Here is a 16,900-nt window from a genome sequence, read left to right as displayed (position 1 = left end):
CCACCCTAATGCTGCATCCTATGAATAGCTCATCTTGTCGCACTCCCCGCCAATTCCCTTCTCAGTACCTCAGCTGATAAGTTAAGCGCCACACCACTTCTACTACTGTCCTCTATGCATGCAGAGGCAATATCACGTCACCAGGTGCACGCTTAAGATCTGTGGTCAGATTGGAATGCCCCTGCCGAACAGTTCAGTTTAATTCCAAGCCTTATATATTAGCTACAGACTCCTCCGGTGTTCATCCCAGCGTCGCTTTGGAGGGCAATCAGTGCAGTCGCTTCCCGCTAGAGGGTCTGCGTATAGCGCTGTCCCCTATTCCTCTCTCTGCTTGGGCCTCAAGCCTTTCACTCTCCCCGCCGACACTCCTTATGACAATGGCAGCAGTTTCAATCCCAAGGCCTCACTCGCTGCGTCACACATAGCTGTCGAGTACTCCCATCAATTTCACTCGCTCCTCTCACCCATTGCAAGCGGGAGCTCAGCGACGGTAAAGTGATGTCTCTCCCGTGAGCGGGCCTCCGCTGCGGCTGTTATATGGCAGCGCCCCCTCAGCGCACTCACCTCTGCAGCCTGCTCTATTCCAGCAGATAGTGAGCAACCATTCAGTAGTCCCGGGCAACTGGGGAGAAGTCACACCGCCTCCCGATCAGTTTTTTTGGCAGTGGAGGGCGGCACCTCCAGCACTACGAGCATGGGCACAGGCAAGGCCGGTATCTGTAATGTCCGCCTCTAATATGGCTGCCCTGTGCGTTTGCGAGATGTGCCTCCCGGGACCAGCCCGCAGTCAATAGAGCACAAAATATTTTCCACTTCCCTCGTCGCTCTCACTGTGGAACCGATGCACAGCATTTGTCGTCTGAGGATCTCCTAGAGGTCAGCCACTCCGCGGGTCTGCTCGAAGTTCCCTCACACTGGCCTAGCTGCCGCTTGGTGAGTCGCGACCTCTCGTTCTCGACCGCACCGCTTGACAGCTCCAGGGGCAGCAGGACCAATCCTCGGCTCCCGCTTCTCCCGCTCCTCAGCCGCCACAGACACCACCGTCAGCTCAATTTTCAGCACTGCTATGGCTCTAGAGTTAGTGGATTGTCACCCCACACTTTACTGCTCATATTGTGGACGAGCAGCCGGATAAATGCTGGATTTCCTTGCTGGTCTGCGGGAGCCTCACTCCATGGTGGCCATTCCGCATGTGCGCCACCTAGCGACCCCCAGGTATGACAGGATTCATTACGATGAATTGGAACAATTGCTCTAGTTCTTGCCAGACGAAGATAAATCAAAGGCATATGATTTAATTCAGGTAGGAAAACTAATTTGCAACACTTCCATTAGATGGGCTTTAGACGCAACTGACACAGTAGCTTGCGCTGTCAACACCAGTGTCCTTTGGACGACACGCCTGGCTACGCATTTCTGGGTTTAAACCCGAAGTCCAAACATCTATTTTAAAAGTACCATTCGATAAGCAGCACCTCTTTGGTCCTGTGGTGGACACTAATTTAGAAAAGATGAAAAAAGACACAGAGGTCACAAAATCCATGGGTGCTTTGCAGGCCCAGCTGGTCGGGGTTCCTGTTGCTGCTCCTTTTACAGAGGGGGCTAAAGAAATATTTCCACAGACACCTCCTCTTCCTATAAAGGTAACAATCAGTCCAGAGGTTACTTTAGAGGAGTATTTTGAGGCAATAATAGCAATGGAGGGGGCAAATGCAACACACCCCGTACTTCCCCTGCAGCAGACAAACACTGACTTGCCTCCACTTTCCCCCGATCATTCCACATCCTTCGGGCATGTCTCTCTTAATTTCTTCCCATCTGGAATACAAGCACTGCAGACAGATGTGTTCTACAAATGATCCAATCTGGTTATTGCATGGAGCTTACCAACAATCCCCCAAACATTCCTCCCCAAACACCCAACATGTCACCTGAAAATTTGGAGCTTCTCAAACAAGAGGTTCACTCTCTACTGCAAAAGAGAGCTATAGAGCCCGTTCCATTACAATATCAAGGGCTTGGGGTGAACTCCCTATACTTTCTCATACCCAAAAAAGACGGATCTCTCAGGCCTAGATTAGACCTCCGAGACCTAAATCTCTACATTCAATCGGACCACTTTCACATGCTAACCCTTCATCAAGTGCTCCCACTCCTTCAGCAAGGCGATTTTCTGTCTACTCTAGACTTAAAGGATGCATATTTCCATATTCCAATACAACCTGCTCAACGCAAATTCCTCAGGTTTGTGCTAGCGGGAAAGCATTACCTGTTCAAAGTGCTCCCATTTGGAGTGACCAATGTTCCCAAATGCCTGTCATGTGCGAAGACAACATTTTCTCAACTTCCCATACTTAGACGAGGGCTCATCAAAGCCAGCACTCTCACAAAGTGTCTACAGCACACTCAAAGAACAGTACACTCACTGCACAACCTCGGATTCACAGTAAATCTGTTGAAGTCCCATCTCCAATACTCCAATACGCAAACGTACTTGGGAGCCACTCTAGATGCACAAAAAGCTCTAGCCTGTCCCAATCCGGCCAGACTCACAATATTCAGGCTCTAATTTCAAAGTTTCAACCCAACCACTCATTACCAGCTCAGGTGTTTATGCAGCTCCTCCGAATAATGGCATCTTGCATCATGATATTTCCCTATGCAAGACTTCAAATGGGTCCCCTTCAAGAATGTTTAGCACGTCAGTGGAATCAGTTTCAGGGTCGATTGACAGATCCAGTGTTGATGGACAGCCTTACTTATCTCTCTCTGCAGTGGTGGAATCTACAGAGCCTTTCCAAAGGGCGCCCTTTCATGGACTCAGTTCCCCAGACAGTGGTAAAAGCGGAAGCATCCCTCAATGGTTTGGGAGCTCATCTCCAAACTTACACAATTCAGGCTTTGTGGAGTCACAAGCAAAAGCAACTCCTCATAAGTCATCTAGAGCTGCTAGCAGTCTTTTTAGCCCTCAAAGCTTTTCAGCCTCACTTTGTAGGTAAAGCTATACTGATACGCTCAGAAAACATGACAACCATTTATTACATACAAAAGCAAGGAGGGACATACTTTCTCCAACTGTCACACCTTGCACAAGCCATTTGGAAGTGGACCATTCCTTGCGAGAATTATCTCCTAGCGGAACACCTTCCAGGAGTAAAAAATCAGATTGCAGGTCTGCTCAGCAGACAAACACAACAGATCCATGATTGGGAACTTCACCCTCAAATTCTCCTCCCGTTCTTCCAGATCTGGTGCTTCCCAGACCTAGATCTGTTCGCCACACACCAAAATGCAATATGCCCAAACTTCGCCTCTAGGTATCCATACCCATTTTCCGAAGGCAATGCTCTATAGATGAATTGGTCAGGGATATTTGCCTACCCTTTTCCGCCTCTCCCACTCATTCCACTAGTGGTTCGGAAACTCAGGCAAACATCCCTCACACTAATTATGGTAGCCCCCACATGGGCCCATCAGCCTTGGTTCACCACCCTGTTGGACCTCTCAGTAGTTCCTCATCAAAAACTCCATCTCACATCCAGTCTCCCAACACAGAGCCATGGAGAGATAAGACATCCAGATCCCAAGCCTCTCATCCTTGCGATCTGGCACCTGAAATCATAGAGTTTGGTTATCTCAATCTTCCACCAGATTGTATGAATATCATTAAAGAGGCCAGATGGCCTACTTAAAAGAGCTTGCTCTGCAGCAAAATGGAAGCGGTTTGTTATTTATTGTAAGAACAGCCATATCAAACCACTTGATGCTTCAGTTCAAAATATCATCTGTTATTTATTGCACTTGCAGCGCTCAAATTTAGCATGTACATCATTTCACTTACATCTCGCTGCAATAGTTGCATACCTTCAGAATAGACAACATCTGTCTCTTTTCAGAGTGCCTGTTATCAAGGCTTTTATGTAAGGACTTAAAAAATGTATTCCACGAGACTTCCACCTGCCCCAGCGTGGAATCTTAATATTGTCCTTACCAGACTAATGGGTCCACGCTTTGAACCATTGCATAAATGTGAACTGCAGTTTCTCACTTGGAAAGTTGCTTTCCTCATTGCTATCACATCACTAAGGAGAGTGGGTGAGCTTCAGGCACTAACCATTGAAGAAACATTTTTACAAGTACACCAAAACAAAGTGGTTCTTTGCACTAACCCTACATTTCTCCCCAAAGTAGTATCTGCCTTCTACATCAACCAATCTGTTGCTTTGCCTCTGTTCTTTCATCAACCAGATTCAGTGGCAGAACGAGCTCTACACACCTTAGATGTTAAACAAGCATTACTCTATTACATAGAAAGGACCAAATCTTTCCGTAAAACTAACCAACCCTTTGTTGTTTTTGCTCTACCACACAAAGGCTATCCCATTTCTAAATCGGGTATTTCCAGGTGGATAGTTAAATGTATTCAGACATGCTATGCAAAAGCAAAGAGGACTTTACCAATTCCTCCAAGAGCGAATTCCACTTGCAAAATAGGGGTTTCTGTGGCCTTCTTAGGAAACATACCCATAACAGACATCTTTAAAGCTGCAACATGGTCTATCTACACCACACACATTTACAAAACACTATTGTGTAGATGTGTTAGCCAGACAACAAGCTAATGTAGGCCAGGTAGTTCTACGTATACTCTTTCAAACAACTGCAACAGCTACAGGTTAGCTACCTCTTTGAGAGATTACTGCTGTATAGTCTATGCAAAGCATGTGCTCTACAGCTCACATGCCTCAATCGAAAAATGCGACTTACCCAGTATGCATCTGTTCTTATCATGTAGATCTGTAGATTCACATGTACCCACCCGCCTCCCTGGGAACCTGTACCTATTCCAGTACTATCTTACTTAAATACATACGCATGGACCTCTCTTTTCTACTCTTACTAACTCCATTCTCACCCTCTGCGGGAAAACAATCTAACAGTGGAGTTGATGCCCTAGCACACTATCACAGAAAGAAGGAGTCACCTACCTCGTGACTGGAAAAGGCTTCTTTGAAGAAAAACAAAATGCAAACATCCAGACCCAATACTAGATGGCAGACTTATGCAAAGCATGTGAATCTACAGCTCTACATGCCAAGAACAGATGCATACTGGGTAAGTAGCAATTTCCTTCATACCTATTTTCCTTTTTCGCGCTTATTAGATATGTTGCAATTACGTCATTAGCCGCGACAATCGCTTCTTTTTCATGAAGTCTAAAACGCATATATCCACACATATTACAGTATTTTACACATTAGTGGTTTCTTACAGTATTGTCTAATGTCATGTTTTTCTAGCGAGTTTCTATGAAAACCATCTCTAAAGCCTATTTTCTGTGTTTGCGGTAACTTCGGAGATCGAAATGATGTCGGTCTTCGCGATACCTGCAGATATGTTGTGAAAATGCAAAGTGATGTAATATGTGAGGTGATGAGCAGTGCACTGGGGGTGCGAATTATAGTTAGCCCAGCTAAATATAACTGCTGAATTTCTCTGGTTTTATATGAGTGAAATGTCAGCCTAACTATAACGTCCCTTATTGTTTTTTTCAGTAAATGTTTAAGGTTTTTTAAAGTTCTATTTATTAATTGTAACATCCATTTTTTTAAGTGAGCCTGAAACATTTTTGTATTTTCTTTCTATAACTGGATATTGTATATTAAATCTATAGTATATACCACTCATTTTTGTATCTGGTATTGGTTTATCAGAATGTGCATTAATAACTGGTTTTTGAGTTGTCACAACATTGTCTCAATTACTGTGGAGAATCTCTGATCAGCAAGTGTATTTCACATACTAAAAAATAAACTTCAAGACATTTTTTTAAATAAAGTTAAGAATAAATATTTGGTAAGATATTGTTGTAACTTTTCTTTCTGTGATCAATTTAGGAGAACACCACCTTTACAAAACAAATTACCTTCGTTGCGGTGACGTCGGTAGTCGCAGAAAGTTTGTACAAAACGTAAAACATATATAGGCACTTTTTTCAATATATTTAACAGTAGAGCTTTATAAGTGTACTTTTCAAGCTAATTTTTGTAGTGAGTTACCAGAAAACTCGTCTTTGAAGACTATTATCCATTTTCGCGGTGACGCGATGATTGGTAGCCTCGGTCACTGTGAATACAAATCAAATGCAGACCTTCAATAGCCACCACCTCATTAAAAAACAACATATAACAGAAAATGGATTACAACCCACTCACAAAACACATTACTATCTAAACGACTGTATAATAGCATGTACAACTCCCTTAATATATCTATAACACAGTGCATAACTTTTTCAGTGTAATCTGACTGCATGCATCACTGTATCACTAAGTCTCTCATTCACTGTATAAGTATTTGAGGGGTTCTGTGCGACGGTGCAAAAGTCTTTCAATACTTCTATAACAAAATGCGTGACTGTCTCAGTACATCTATGAGTGGGTATATCAGTGTCACAATGGGTCTGTGACTGGTTGCGTGAATCTCTCACTCAGTCTGTGAGTAGGTGCATGAGTGCCTTTCTGCATTTGCAAGTAATTATATCACTGCCTAGATCTGTGAGTGCATGCATGAGTGTCTGAGTGGGTCTGAGTGAGTGCATGAGTCTCTCAGTGGGTCTATTACTATGTGTCTGAGTGGTTCTGTCAGTGGGTGTGTGGGTCTCTGAGTGTGACGGTGAGGGGGTACATGAGTCTCTGAGTGTATAACTGACTGGCTGCATAAGTCTCTGAGTGGATCTATGATTGGCTGTGTGAGTAACTGTATGGGTGTGTGAGTGGGTCAATGAGTGGATGTATGAGTGACTCCGTGGATCTGCAGGTGGGTGTAAGTGTCTCAATAGGTCTGTGAGTGAGAGCATAACTCTGAGTGAATGGGTGTATTCAAGAGTGTCTGAGTTGGTCTGTGACTGGGAGGCTGAGTGTCTGGGTGGCTCTGTGAGTTGATGCATAAGCCTTGACTCTGTGAGTGACTGTGTGTATATCTAAGTGAGTTTGTAAGTGGGTGTATGAGTGAGTGACTGACTGAGTCCATTAGTGTCTTAGAGGGTCTATTACTGAATGTGTAAGTGACTGTATTGGTGTGTGAGTGGGTGTATGAGTGAGTGTATCTGTGAGTGGCTCAGTGGGTCAGTGAAGACATACGTAAGTGTGAGTGGGTCTGTAAGTGGGTGCATGAGTATCTGAATGGGTCTGTGAGTAGGTACATGAATGCCCAGGTGGATCTGTGAGTTGGTGTAAGAGTCTCTAAGTGGGTATGAGACTGTACGCATGAGTTTATGACTGAGTCTCTAAGTAGGAACATGAGTCTGAGTGGATCGGTACATGGGTGTGTGACTCTGATTGAGTCTGTATGTGGGTGAATGAGTACCTGAATGGGTATCTAAGTGGGTGCGTGAGTATTTGAGTGGGCATGTGACTGAATGTAAAAGTGTGTCAGTGGGTATGTGAATTGGTGTATAACTGGTGTGTGACAGTGACCAGCGAGTCTGTAAATATATATATTTTAATATATTTCACCAATATTCGCAACAACATCGCTATAGTCGCGACGTCGGGATCTGGTGATCTCTGACCCACCTCGAGCTTCAGACTGACGGCTGCAGCCTCGACCTGAGAGGTCCCCCGACCGCGACCAGAGCTTGTAAGAAGATCCGACGCCTAAAGACACCCCTTTCACCATTTGCCCCACGGCCTTGGGTGGCCTAAGCGAGGGTGTCCAGGCAACCCCCAAGAACCCAACTTACTTCTCCTTCCGGTGGTCGCCTTCAGGAAACCTTGCCTGAGCCTGCAGCTTTTCTTCCAAACTGGAGATCTCCATTGAAAACCACACGGCTCCCGATGTCTTCTTGGCACTCTACATCTGGCGGCCTCTGTGTCACTGGTGGTGCAGCTCCTGTGCTGTTTGGTGGCCCGGGCAGTGCTGATCTTAACCCCAGGAGCTTTGCTCCCACAACTGAGTGGCCTGCTTATAAGCAGTTCTGTATCGAAGGCCCCCTAGCCCCAATGGCTAACATTGGGCCCCTGCACTCTGCACCCGGCCGCCCTAGTGTCGCTAGTGGTACGATTTTAAAGCCAAACTGAACCATGGGGAACCTTGGTTCTAAACCCCAAAAGCTATCCTTGCAGGTCATTTGCTTACCTGCAAACTGATAACCTTCTTTTCTCCCATAGGAACTAATGTTATGGTTTTCCTCCCAAAAATGTTTTAAGTGTCAAACTGTTTTTGCATGAAAGAAAAGTAACTGTGCTTTGAAATAAAAACTGTTCTACTTACCTGTGTTTAGTAAGCTCCACAAGGGGATATCTAGGCATATCACCCCGAGTCCAAGTAATGAGAAAGTAATCAAAAGTAATGTTCAATGTATTCTGGACTGTTTTTAAGAAAATGCAAACCAGTAACTATTTCATTTCCATTCACAATTGCATTTCCTTGTAAAGTCCTGCGTAGTTCTAGACATAAAATCGAAGTATATTTTTCTTTCATACTTACCTAATTGGTTTGGTTTCTGTCTGAGTGTGTGCTATCATTTCTTGCCTGAGTGAATGCAATAAATGCTTAACACACCCTCCTGATAAGCCTAACTGCCCGACCACACTACCACAAAGAGAGCTGTTAGTGATTATCTAATTTAGCCTCTGCTATACGTCTGGGGGCCCACTGGACTCTGCACACTATACCTCACTTTGGTATAGCATATACAGACCCAGCTTCCTACATTAATCAAATTACATTTCGTACCATCATACACTGGCTTACTTGAACTCGGCTCTATTCCTTTCTTGTATAATCAAAGAATCCTTATAGTACTTCTTGATTAAATCTGTATCTATTTTTGTTTTTGTAGATGGATTGGCCAATAATCCTGGTATAATTGGTGTGGATAATGAGGAAAATTAAGTTAAACAGTGTTCAAGTCAGTGCTGGACTTACCTTTCTCTTTCACATGATCTTCTTCCTGCTTTTTCACCAATATAGATTGATATTGTTCTACTATATTCATTGGCTAAGTTAGAACCCAAGGATATGTGAAACTCAGTAACTCTGAAAGTCTCTTCTGGACTATTCTCCGTCATCTGTCATTTCCGGGGTAGTACAGAGTCTCTGTAAAGCCATGCGGCTTCACCCACCAATGCGTAGGAGCATAGCTGGAAAAATTCACCTGATCCAGTCTGGCCCCTGAGAGTATTTTAAAGGAAAGTAATCTGTGGTTAAATTATGAGCCACCAGAAAGAGCGTTACTAAAGGCAAGTAACATGCTCATCTTGGTCAATTTTTCCAACAATTTTGATGTTATTTCTTTTGGTTTGGTGTCTCCTCATCAGTACTGTGGATACACTGTAAAATGGTGAATAACATCAACAGGACTGAGCTGGAAGGAGGTAAAGGTAGTTTCTGCACTTTCATAGTCATATTCAAAAGTATTGTGTTTGCTGTGTTTTTCGAATAAAATGGTCCAGTACTCGCTTTTTGTTCCTTCTAATGTAACAGGTTGTTCACCAAAATCTTCCAAGGCAAAAGTCAGAAATTAACACTCTACATGTCATTTATCTAACCTTCTGATCATGGAGAATGCAGAATACTGCTGTTTTTTCCTCCCCAACTGTACGTCTCTCAGTTTTTTTCCCAAAATCTTATTTTCCTGATACATGACTTTTCTCACTTTTGTCTTTTTCTTTATGGTCTGCTAGTCTTCTTCTGTCAATTCCAAATTATTGGAATAGGTAGACTTTTCAGTTCCGGTTTAAGAAACATGTAAATGTACCAGTCTTCTTAATCAAAATTGGGTAGATGGCTAGCATAATAAGGGACAGCAGCCTGTCAATGATGGTAGAAACAACTCTGCCTTTACTATTCATCTACCTATGTGCTTTTCCTTCTTCATCCTACACGGTTTGCATATCTGTTCTTTAACCTCGAATTCCCTTCAGGGTTATCATGGATCATAAATGCTAGCCCCCCACAATGATAACAGCTTTCATCAGGCTGCATGCATACCATGCGCTACATGGATAGAGGTGCAAAAGTAAAGGAAATAATTTATCAATTGCACTTTAAAACAATATGCGCTTTTAGAACTGCTTGATACCTGCATCCAGACTGAATGACATTTCCTCAATGTATAATGAGAGTTATAACCCTAATTCTCTTATGTTAAATTGGAAAGTAGCCTCAAAACCAAATTCACAGCTTGTAAGCAATTAGGTGTGAAGAGTCCAGTGGTATAGTTGGGTTACTATGACCTATATTGTTTTCACTACTTGCCTAAGCTCCGTTGAGAACTTAAGAAAAGGCATTAACTTATGTTCATGTAACGTAATGACTAGTTCGCACCTCTGCTCAGCTTGAGCTATCAGCTGATAGAACAGGGAAAAGCAACATAAAAGCAAGTATGGGAGAGAAGATTAAGTTTTAGAGCAGGGATTTAATATGGGAACCAGACTGGGCATGCAGCCTGGAATAGATGAGAACTGAAGGGTAGAGATTTCCATTTTTGTTCAGCGTGCTGGACTTGGAGGACCAAGTTTGGAGTTGGGGGAAGGGGGTCAGAAAGGTTATCACAGTGGACCAAACATTGAATACAACACATTTACCAACTTGCTGCACCAAGGAATTCCTGCCTGACCCACAGCAGAAAGCATGTGGATAAAAGCCTACAGCTCTGTCTTGAATCTCCTGGCCCAGAAATGCTCCCAAGGTTAGTGTCACTAGACTTTTGCAGGCCCACACTGCTAAAGCAATCCTTGTCCTGCCAGTGAAGCCAGCATGCCTTTATGGACCTTACCTCCTGTGGCTTGATGATACATAAGGCATAGTCATGTAAGATTTCCTATGTGGAAGAAAACTAGGGAACCAATTACACTAAAACATTTATCCTCCTTGTTCCTGTACAACATCTGTCCTGTGGTTGGAGAATGTAGAATACCCTGTCGATAAAGAAAGCTGTTCCTGCTTCAAGGAAATCCAGAGGACTAGTGGGAAGTGGACATTTTGATGTGGATCTGAAGTAGGATTGTGGGAAGTCTTCTGTCTTAAAATTGTGTGTAAAAAACAATTGAATATTTGGAGCCCTTTTTAATCTATAACCTTTTAGTAAGAACATTTCCTGCAAAGATTCTGCAAGTAAGCAGAATTTAGAACAATATTGTAAAAGCTGCTGGTGGACCTACTGCTTTCTAGAGTCAACATCCTGTTCTCTGTTGCTTTTTTAGGAAGGAACTCAGATCTCGCTGTATGAGACTGACATTACCAATAAGTATTCCCATTTCATCTATGCTAGAACATTTGATTCCTGCATCAGATTTATTTAATTTTCTTGGTAATTGACTTTAATATAAATTCATCACTTACAAATTAACACAAATTAAATTGGTTTGAAACCTTTATGTTCTTTATTTTATAATTATAATGGTATCATGAACTTTTGCCTGATGTACCACATGCATTTTCTTTAGAGAAGGACTGTCTCCTTGTGTCATATTACAAGGCATGAGCTCAATGCAAACAGAATTCAGTTTACTTTTACAATTTAGGTTAGTTGCGCTTTTCTATAGAGAAGCATTTTTGCAGACTAAGAGCATCAGTAAGTAAGAGTTTGACTGAGCAGTAGAACTGCGAACATCAGTGGTTTCTCTGGTCCGCATAGAGTCAAAGGAATTGCTATGTTTACATCAATGGCATCTCTGCCGACTACACCAGTGTAAACCTCTGACCTAGTGGCTTGTTTCTCAAAGGACCACAAGGTCACATTGACTACCTTCCCATCTTAGTTGGGGAGGGGGAAGAAGTGAGCTTCCATCATTTTATTTTCTTGTGTAAAAGAAGAAGGGCTGACGGGCCCACCACCAGGGTCTGAATGACCAGCTAATGCTCCTAAAGTTCATTAAACATACTTGTTTGTGGCTGGAAGGGGACACATTCAGGATTAATAGTAACAAACATTTTATCATTAAACGGTGTCTTGCATGGACAGCTAAATCCACCCTTAGTGCGACGGTAGCTGAATCAAAAATAGTAAATGATTTTAAAAGGTTCTGATTAAAAATTAGGGAGACAGTAGTACTTGGTAACAGTTATAACCTGGATGTTAAGAGAAAAGAAAAGGCTGGCTTGATTTACTTGCAAGTCCCTATTTGTTGTCAAGAGGGAAATAATTAAACATGTTGTGTTCTGGGTTAAGTTAGCATTATGCTATTTGTGAAGCATTATTTCAGTTCTACAAATTTGCCCAGGAATTAAACACAGTCTTAGTTTATATGATCATTGCATTTGTTTATATTACGATTTTTGCTTTTTTTCATGTTTTTGTGTAGACTCAATAAACAGCAATCCTGAAGGTATATTACTAGTTAAAGAAGAAGAGCCCTATTCTAGAGGTAACCATGGTTTGGAGAGGGGGAAAATGGTAACTGCCCATACAAGTGAGTAACCACTGTTTATATATCCATCTAGGCATGTCGGAAACAAAACAGTTGTGAAACTCTTGTTTTTTGCAGATAGAAGGGCAAACCTGATCAGTGAATTAAGATCGATTTGAAAATGTCAGAATTTTCTGCAAACCAGTTAGTCAGAATCTGTGTTCATACGTCTCAGGGTTGAAAATAATAGACTAGATAGCCTATGACCAGGAGAGACAGCTAAGCTATTGTATTGCTATTTATCAATACATTAAGCTGGTGTACGCATACTCTGTTTCCTTTGGTAATATCTGTGTATGTTACATAATTGTAAAAGCTAAAACTAAAAAGAAAATGTGGGACACATAGCATCCGTGTTTCTCAAGTGTTAAATGACATCTTTTAATTTCTGATAATCTTTCAACCAGTGCCTGAAATTCCCTTCAACAGTATGTAGCCCTAAGAAAAAACATGATTTAGTGGTAGATTATAAGACCCTAAGTAAAAAGTAATATAGTAGTCAAGTTTAAGGAATATTTGATTCCTCTAATTGGTATTGACATATGGGTTTGCTTGTGGATTTTGTGTGGGCTGACTTTTATCTCATACAGCTGTTATTGTCTGTATATCTAAATATCATCTGAAACTGTCTTCATAGAGGTTAACTTTACATTCCATATCGTGGGTGTGAAATCATATCAATTTTTAATGCATCTGAAATGTTATTTGGTCTTAAATGACTTGATTATTTAACAAATGTACTCATTTAATCCTGGCTGTATTCATTTAAACTGATAATTGTGCTTTTTTTTTTACAGAAGATGTCATTGCCATTTCAAAAAAGAAAGAAATGTTCACTAAGGAACTTACTGCAAAGCGTACATTACGTATGATGCCATCAGGCAAACATAGGGAGAGTTTCTTCTGGAGTTCTGACAAGCAAATTAGTAGTCGGCAAATTAATTCCAAATTAAATCATAGTTTAAAACCATATAAAACGATAATTGATGTCCAATGCTCCAGTGGAGCACAAAATCCAATTTTTCAAAATCAGTACCACATGAATGCAAGGCAATCTCCCCCACATGAGAATGGAGAAATACTAAGTGATAATTCAATTGGAACACCTCGTCAACGAATACGTATAGGACCTAAATCTTTTCAGTGTGATGAGTGTGGGAAAACCTTTGCTAAAAGCTTAAACTTTTCCAGACATCAAAGAAGCCATCTTGGGGACAGACTATTAAAATGTACTCAATGTGGAAAATATTTCAACAGCGCTTGTAGTTTGTTCAAACATCAGAGGGTCCATTTTGGAGAAATACGATACAAATGTACAGACTGTGAAAAAAGCTTTGGCTTTCTTAAACAACTGCAGTTTCATTTCCATCAGACTCATATAAGACAAGAGACACATCCTTGCACGGATTATGACCGAAAACTTAAAAGCATAGAAAGCTTACCACTTAGAAAAAAGGCAGGCGAGAAACCATACTTATTTGTTGACAATAAGAAGATTGGAACTGCTGAAGTAGGTATTATTCAACACAAGGGAATCCCAGCACGAAATCTACAACATAAATGCACATACTGTGGAAAAGGTTTTCAACAGAGGTCCAATCTAACCCGACATATGAGAATTCACACAGGAGAGAAACCGTACACATGTACTGAATGCATGAAGAGTTTCAATCAAAGTTCAACTCTAAGAAGCCACCAAAGATGTCACACAGGGGAAAAACCATACAGATGTCCTGAATGTGGAAAATGTTACAGCCGTCTATCATATCTCTCACAACACAAAAAAACTCACAAACGTGTTCAGACAATGGCACAGTCACTCATAGCCAAACATGAGTGAATTATTTATAATTATTTACATCCAAATGCCACCAAATGATTATCTGAGTGATTAAAAAATGCATAGTTTTATTGGCTAACGTATAGCAAATACAATAGTATAGGAATAAAAAGACAATTGTTTATAATTTTAAATGATGCTTTTATACAATTTTACAAGCTGAAAAGAATAACATAAAGAGAACAACTAAGTGAAGATAAGAAGAGGAAATGGCTAATAAACGTTTTGCTTTAAAAAAGTGTGAGTGGTAGCAATAAGATATAGAGTTGATCTAGAGTTGAACATAAAAGCAAACATTTGAATGTGGGATTAGTGTGGAAAAACAAACCACTTCTTAATACTGATGAGCAGTTGCTAATTGTTCAAAATAGTAACTGTGCTATTTAGAAATGCAAAATTCCTTAGCATCTGTTTAAAAAACAAAACTGTCAAAAGTTGTCAAAAGAAATAATACATAGAAATTCACTAATTTATGCTCAAATATCTCAACTGCATGAGGCTACTGTAACAAAGGTACAGGAGATGAGTTACAATTTATTTTTATATGTCTATATTGTTTTGATTTTCGAACTTCTATGCCAGATTATCCTTTTGCAAATGTATGTTGTACTCCTAGGGGTACACAATGTAGGTATGGATAAAGTTTGCATACCCTGTATAAACAAGAAAATGTACAAAATCCCCTAGAGCCAATTACTGCTGTGAATCATGAGAAAAATGTGAACTTGAGAGACCGTATTACATCAAAGCCTTCTAGAGAAATGGGGATAATTTACAGATCAATCTGTGTTTTTTCCAATGTAATTGAAAACATATTCCAAGTTAATAAAATTGAAAACCTCAGTCATCTAATAGGATTTAATAGAAGCCTTGCAGCTCATGGTTTCGTTCTGGAATTACTCTTAAAAATGTATTTCTGATAGATAAATCTGCTTGCAAATTCCTCACCTGTTGAATATACCCAGGTAGTTTACTGGATCTGTAAACATTTCATTGCTTTTCTAGGCTGATTGGGGCTTTGGCTCCATCAATGCGCTGGAAGCGGCACCTGCATGACGTCACTGGAGCCAGATAGTGCCAACTCAACACTCCGTCAGTTCACTTTTTTCGTGTACTTCAACTAGGATCTGGAGCTGCTCCTTGTGATTTTTTGTTCATGTTTCTAGTGTGTTGCTTCAACTTTTTTCCAAATGTCATCAGTCATGATCGTAGGGATGTTATTGCCAAAGATGTCAGGCTTTAATCCCTGTTGTACTTGTAATGGACAAATGTTCATTTCAAACCCACAAGAGTATGTCTGTGGTCCTTGGAATCAAAGTATTACTCTAGGCTGTGCCCTTGGCAAGTGTGGGTCTCAATGCCGATAAAGGTGGAGGTCTCCCTTAAAGTCACACTCCTCTCCCTCATCTAAGTCATCCTTAGAGGAGAAAGGAAAGCAAGATGATGACAAAAGTCTTTGGGGCAGTCAAAAGTCAAGAAAAACGTGGGGCAGACAAAAGTCAAGAAATAGGCCGCCTTAAAGCACTCAATCTCCTGTTGTATCTTCCACAGAGCTGGAACTTGTAGACATCACTCTGCCTGAGGAGCCTTCTCTAGCAGTGCTGCCTGCTCTGGTGCCTGCCACAGGTCCCATCCCCGGTTCATAAACAAGCTCCGGTTTATTTGGACATACTTCCATAATGGCACTGTTCATGCCGGCTGTAATCCCCATTTTGTTTGTCTTCATACCTTATGGGTCTGTTTGGAACTCCATTTGTATTTCCGCTGGCATCTCTCCTCTTCATGCCTTTTGACCCCCCAAGGATCCCAATCAGAGAATGCCTCTGGTGCTGGCTGGATCCATTTTAGCACCAGTTTCTTCACCAGTAATCTTCCACTGGTGAGGTTTAAGACGGTGAAGACTACTGTCCATTTCTGGCCTAGAACTATGAACAGTTCTGGAATAATTTTTGGGGCTTTTCAGACGGCTTCCCCTTTTGGCAGACTGTATGTATAGGCATTTATATAGCGCACTACTTACCCGGAGGGTCCCAAGGCGCTTCGACCGCTGCGAAACCCTTCCTGGCTTCCCTGAGAGATGGTCCCTTAATGGGTATCTCCAGGGTGAGACCAGGCATCCCCGGCGGTCTGGTGGGGCCGTTAGTGAAGATGAGGCAAGCTAATGCCCAGAGTTGCCGAGTGTGAACGCTGATCAGAGTGGGCACCGAGGCGAGAGAATTATCGAGTCCGCTGACCCTGGTCCAGAAACCTGCCGCGCCGGGAATCGAACCCTGGTCCCGGGCCGTCCTCTGCTCTCGGGTCGAGCCCTCTCATCTGGTTCAAGTGCGGATCCAGCTGCTGAGGTAATGGAAAGGATTGTCAGACCCTGCAGCCCTACTTCTTATCCTTTTCTGCACCACTAGAGGAGTCCAGGCAGCCGGTTGAAGGGTGGATGTTGTAATCTAGTACGTTCTCAAGTATCATAAGTGGCACATTCCGCCCACCCCTCCGGACTTCCACCTATTGGTATGTTCCCCTGGAGGCAGCTGTGGAATGTTGGTATTCGCCTTGCAGTTCGTAGAGTTAGGTGACAAAATAAAGGTTGATCTTACCTTCTCCTGGTTTCAAGAAGACTTTTAACAACACTGGCAACAATATTGGCGAA

The 16,900-nt window shown here is 41.9% G+C and overlaps 1 protein-coding gene across 3 annotated transcripts in view; it reads left to right on the top strand.

The window, feature by feature from the left end:
• Positions 1-15,103, top strand: part of LOC147718914 (zinc finger protein 777-like) — a 47,530-nt gene extending 32,427 nt beyond the window's left edge. For 2 of the 3 annotated variants that reach the window (XM_086964659.1, XM_086964660.1), the window contains exons 7-8: positions 12,312-12,419; positions 13,214-15,103. In XM_086964659.1, the coding sequence (XP_086820785.1) occupies positions 12,312-12,419; positions 13,214-14,256 (1,151 nt within the window). In that variant the 3' untranslated portion in view covers positions 14,257-15,103. The remainder of the gene's footprint in view (positions 1-12,311; positions 12,420-13,213) is intronic. The other variant, XM_086964661.1, reaches the window with a different exon arrangement.
• The last annotated feature ends 1,797 nt before the right edge of the window (positions 15,104-16,900 follow it).

The sequence above is a fragment of the Lissotriton vulgaris genome, chromosome 4_1, assembly GCF_964263255.1.
Source record: "Lissotriton vulgaris chromosome 4_1, aLisVul1.2, whole genome shotgun sequence".
Classification (NCBI taxonomy): Eukaryota; Metazoa; Chordata; class Amphibia; order Caudata; family Salamandridae; genus Lissotriton; species Lissotriton vulgaris.
The sequence above is the reverse complement of the archived record's forward strand: the minus strand, read 5'-3'. Positions and strand labels throughout refer to the sequence as shown.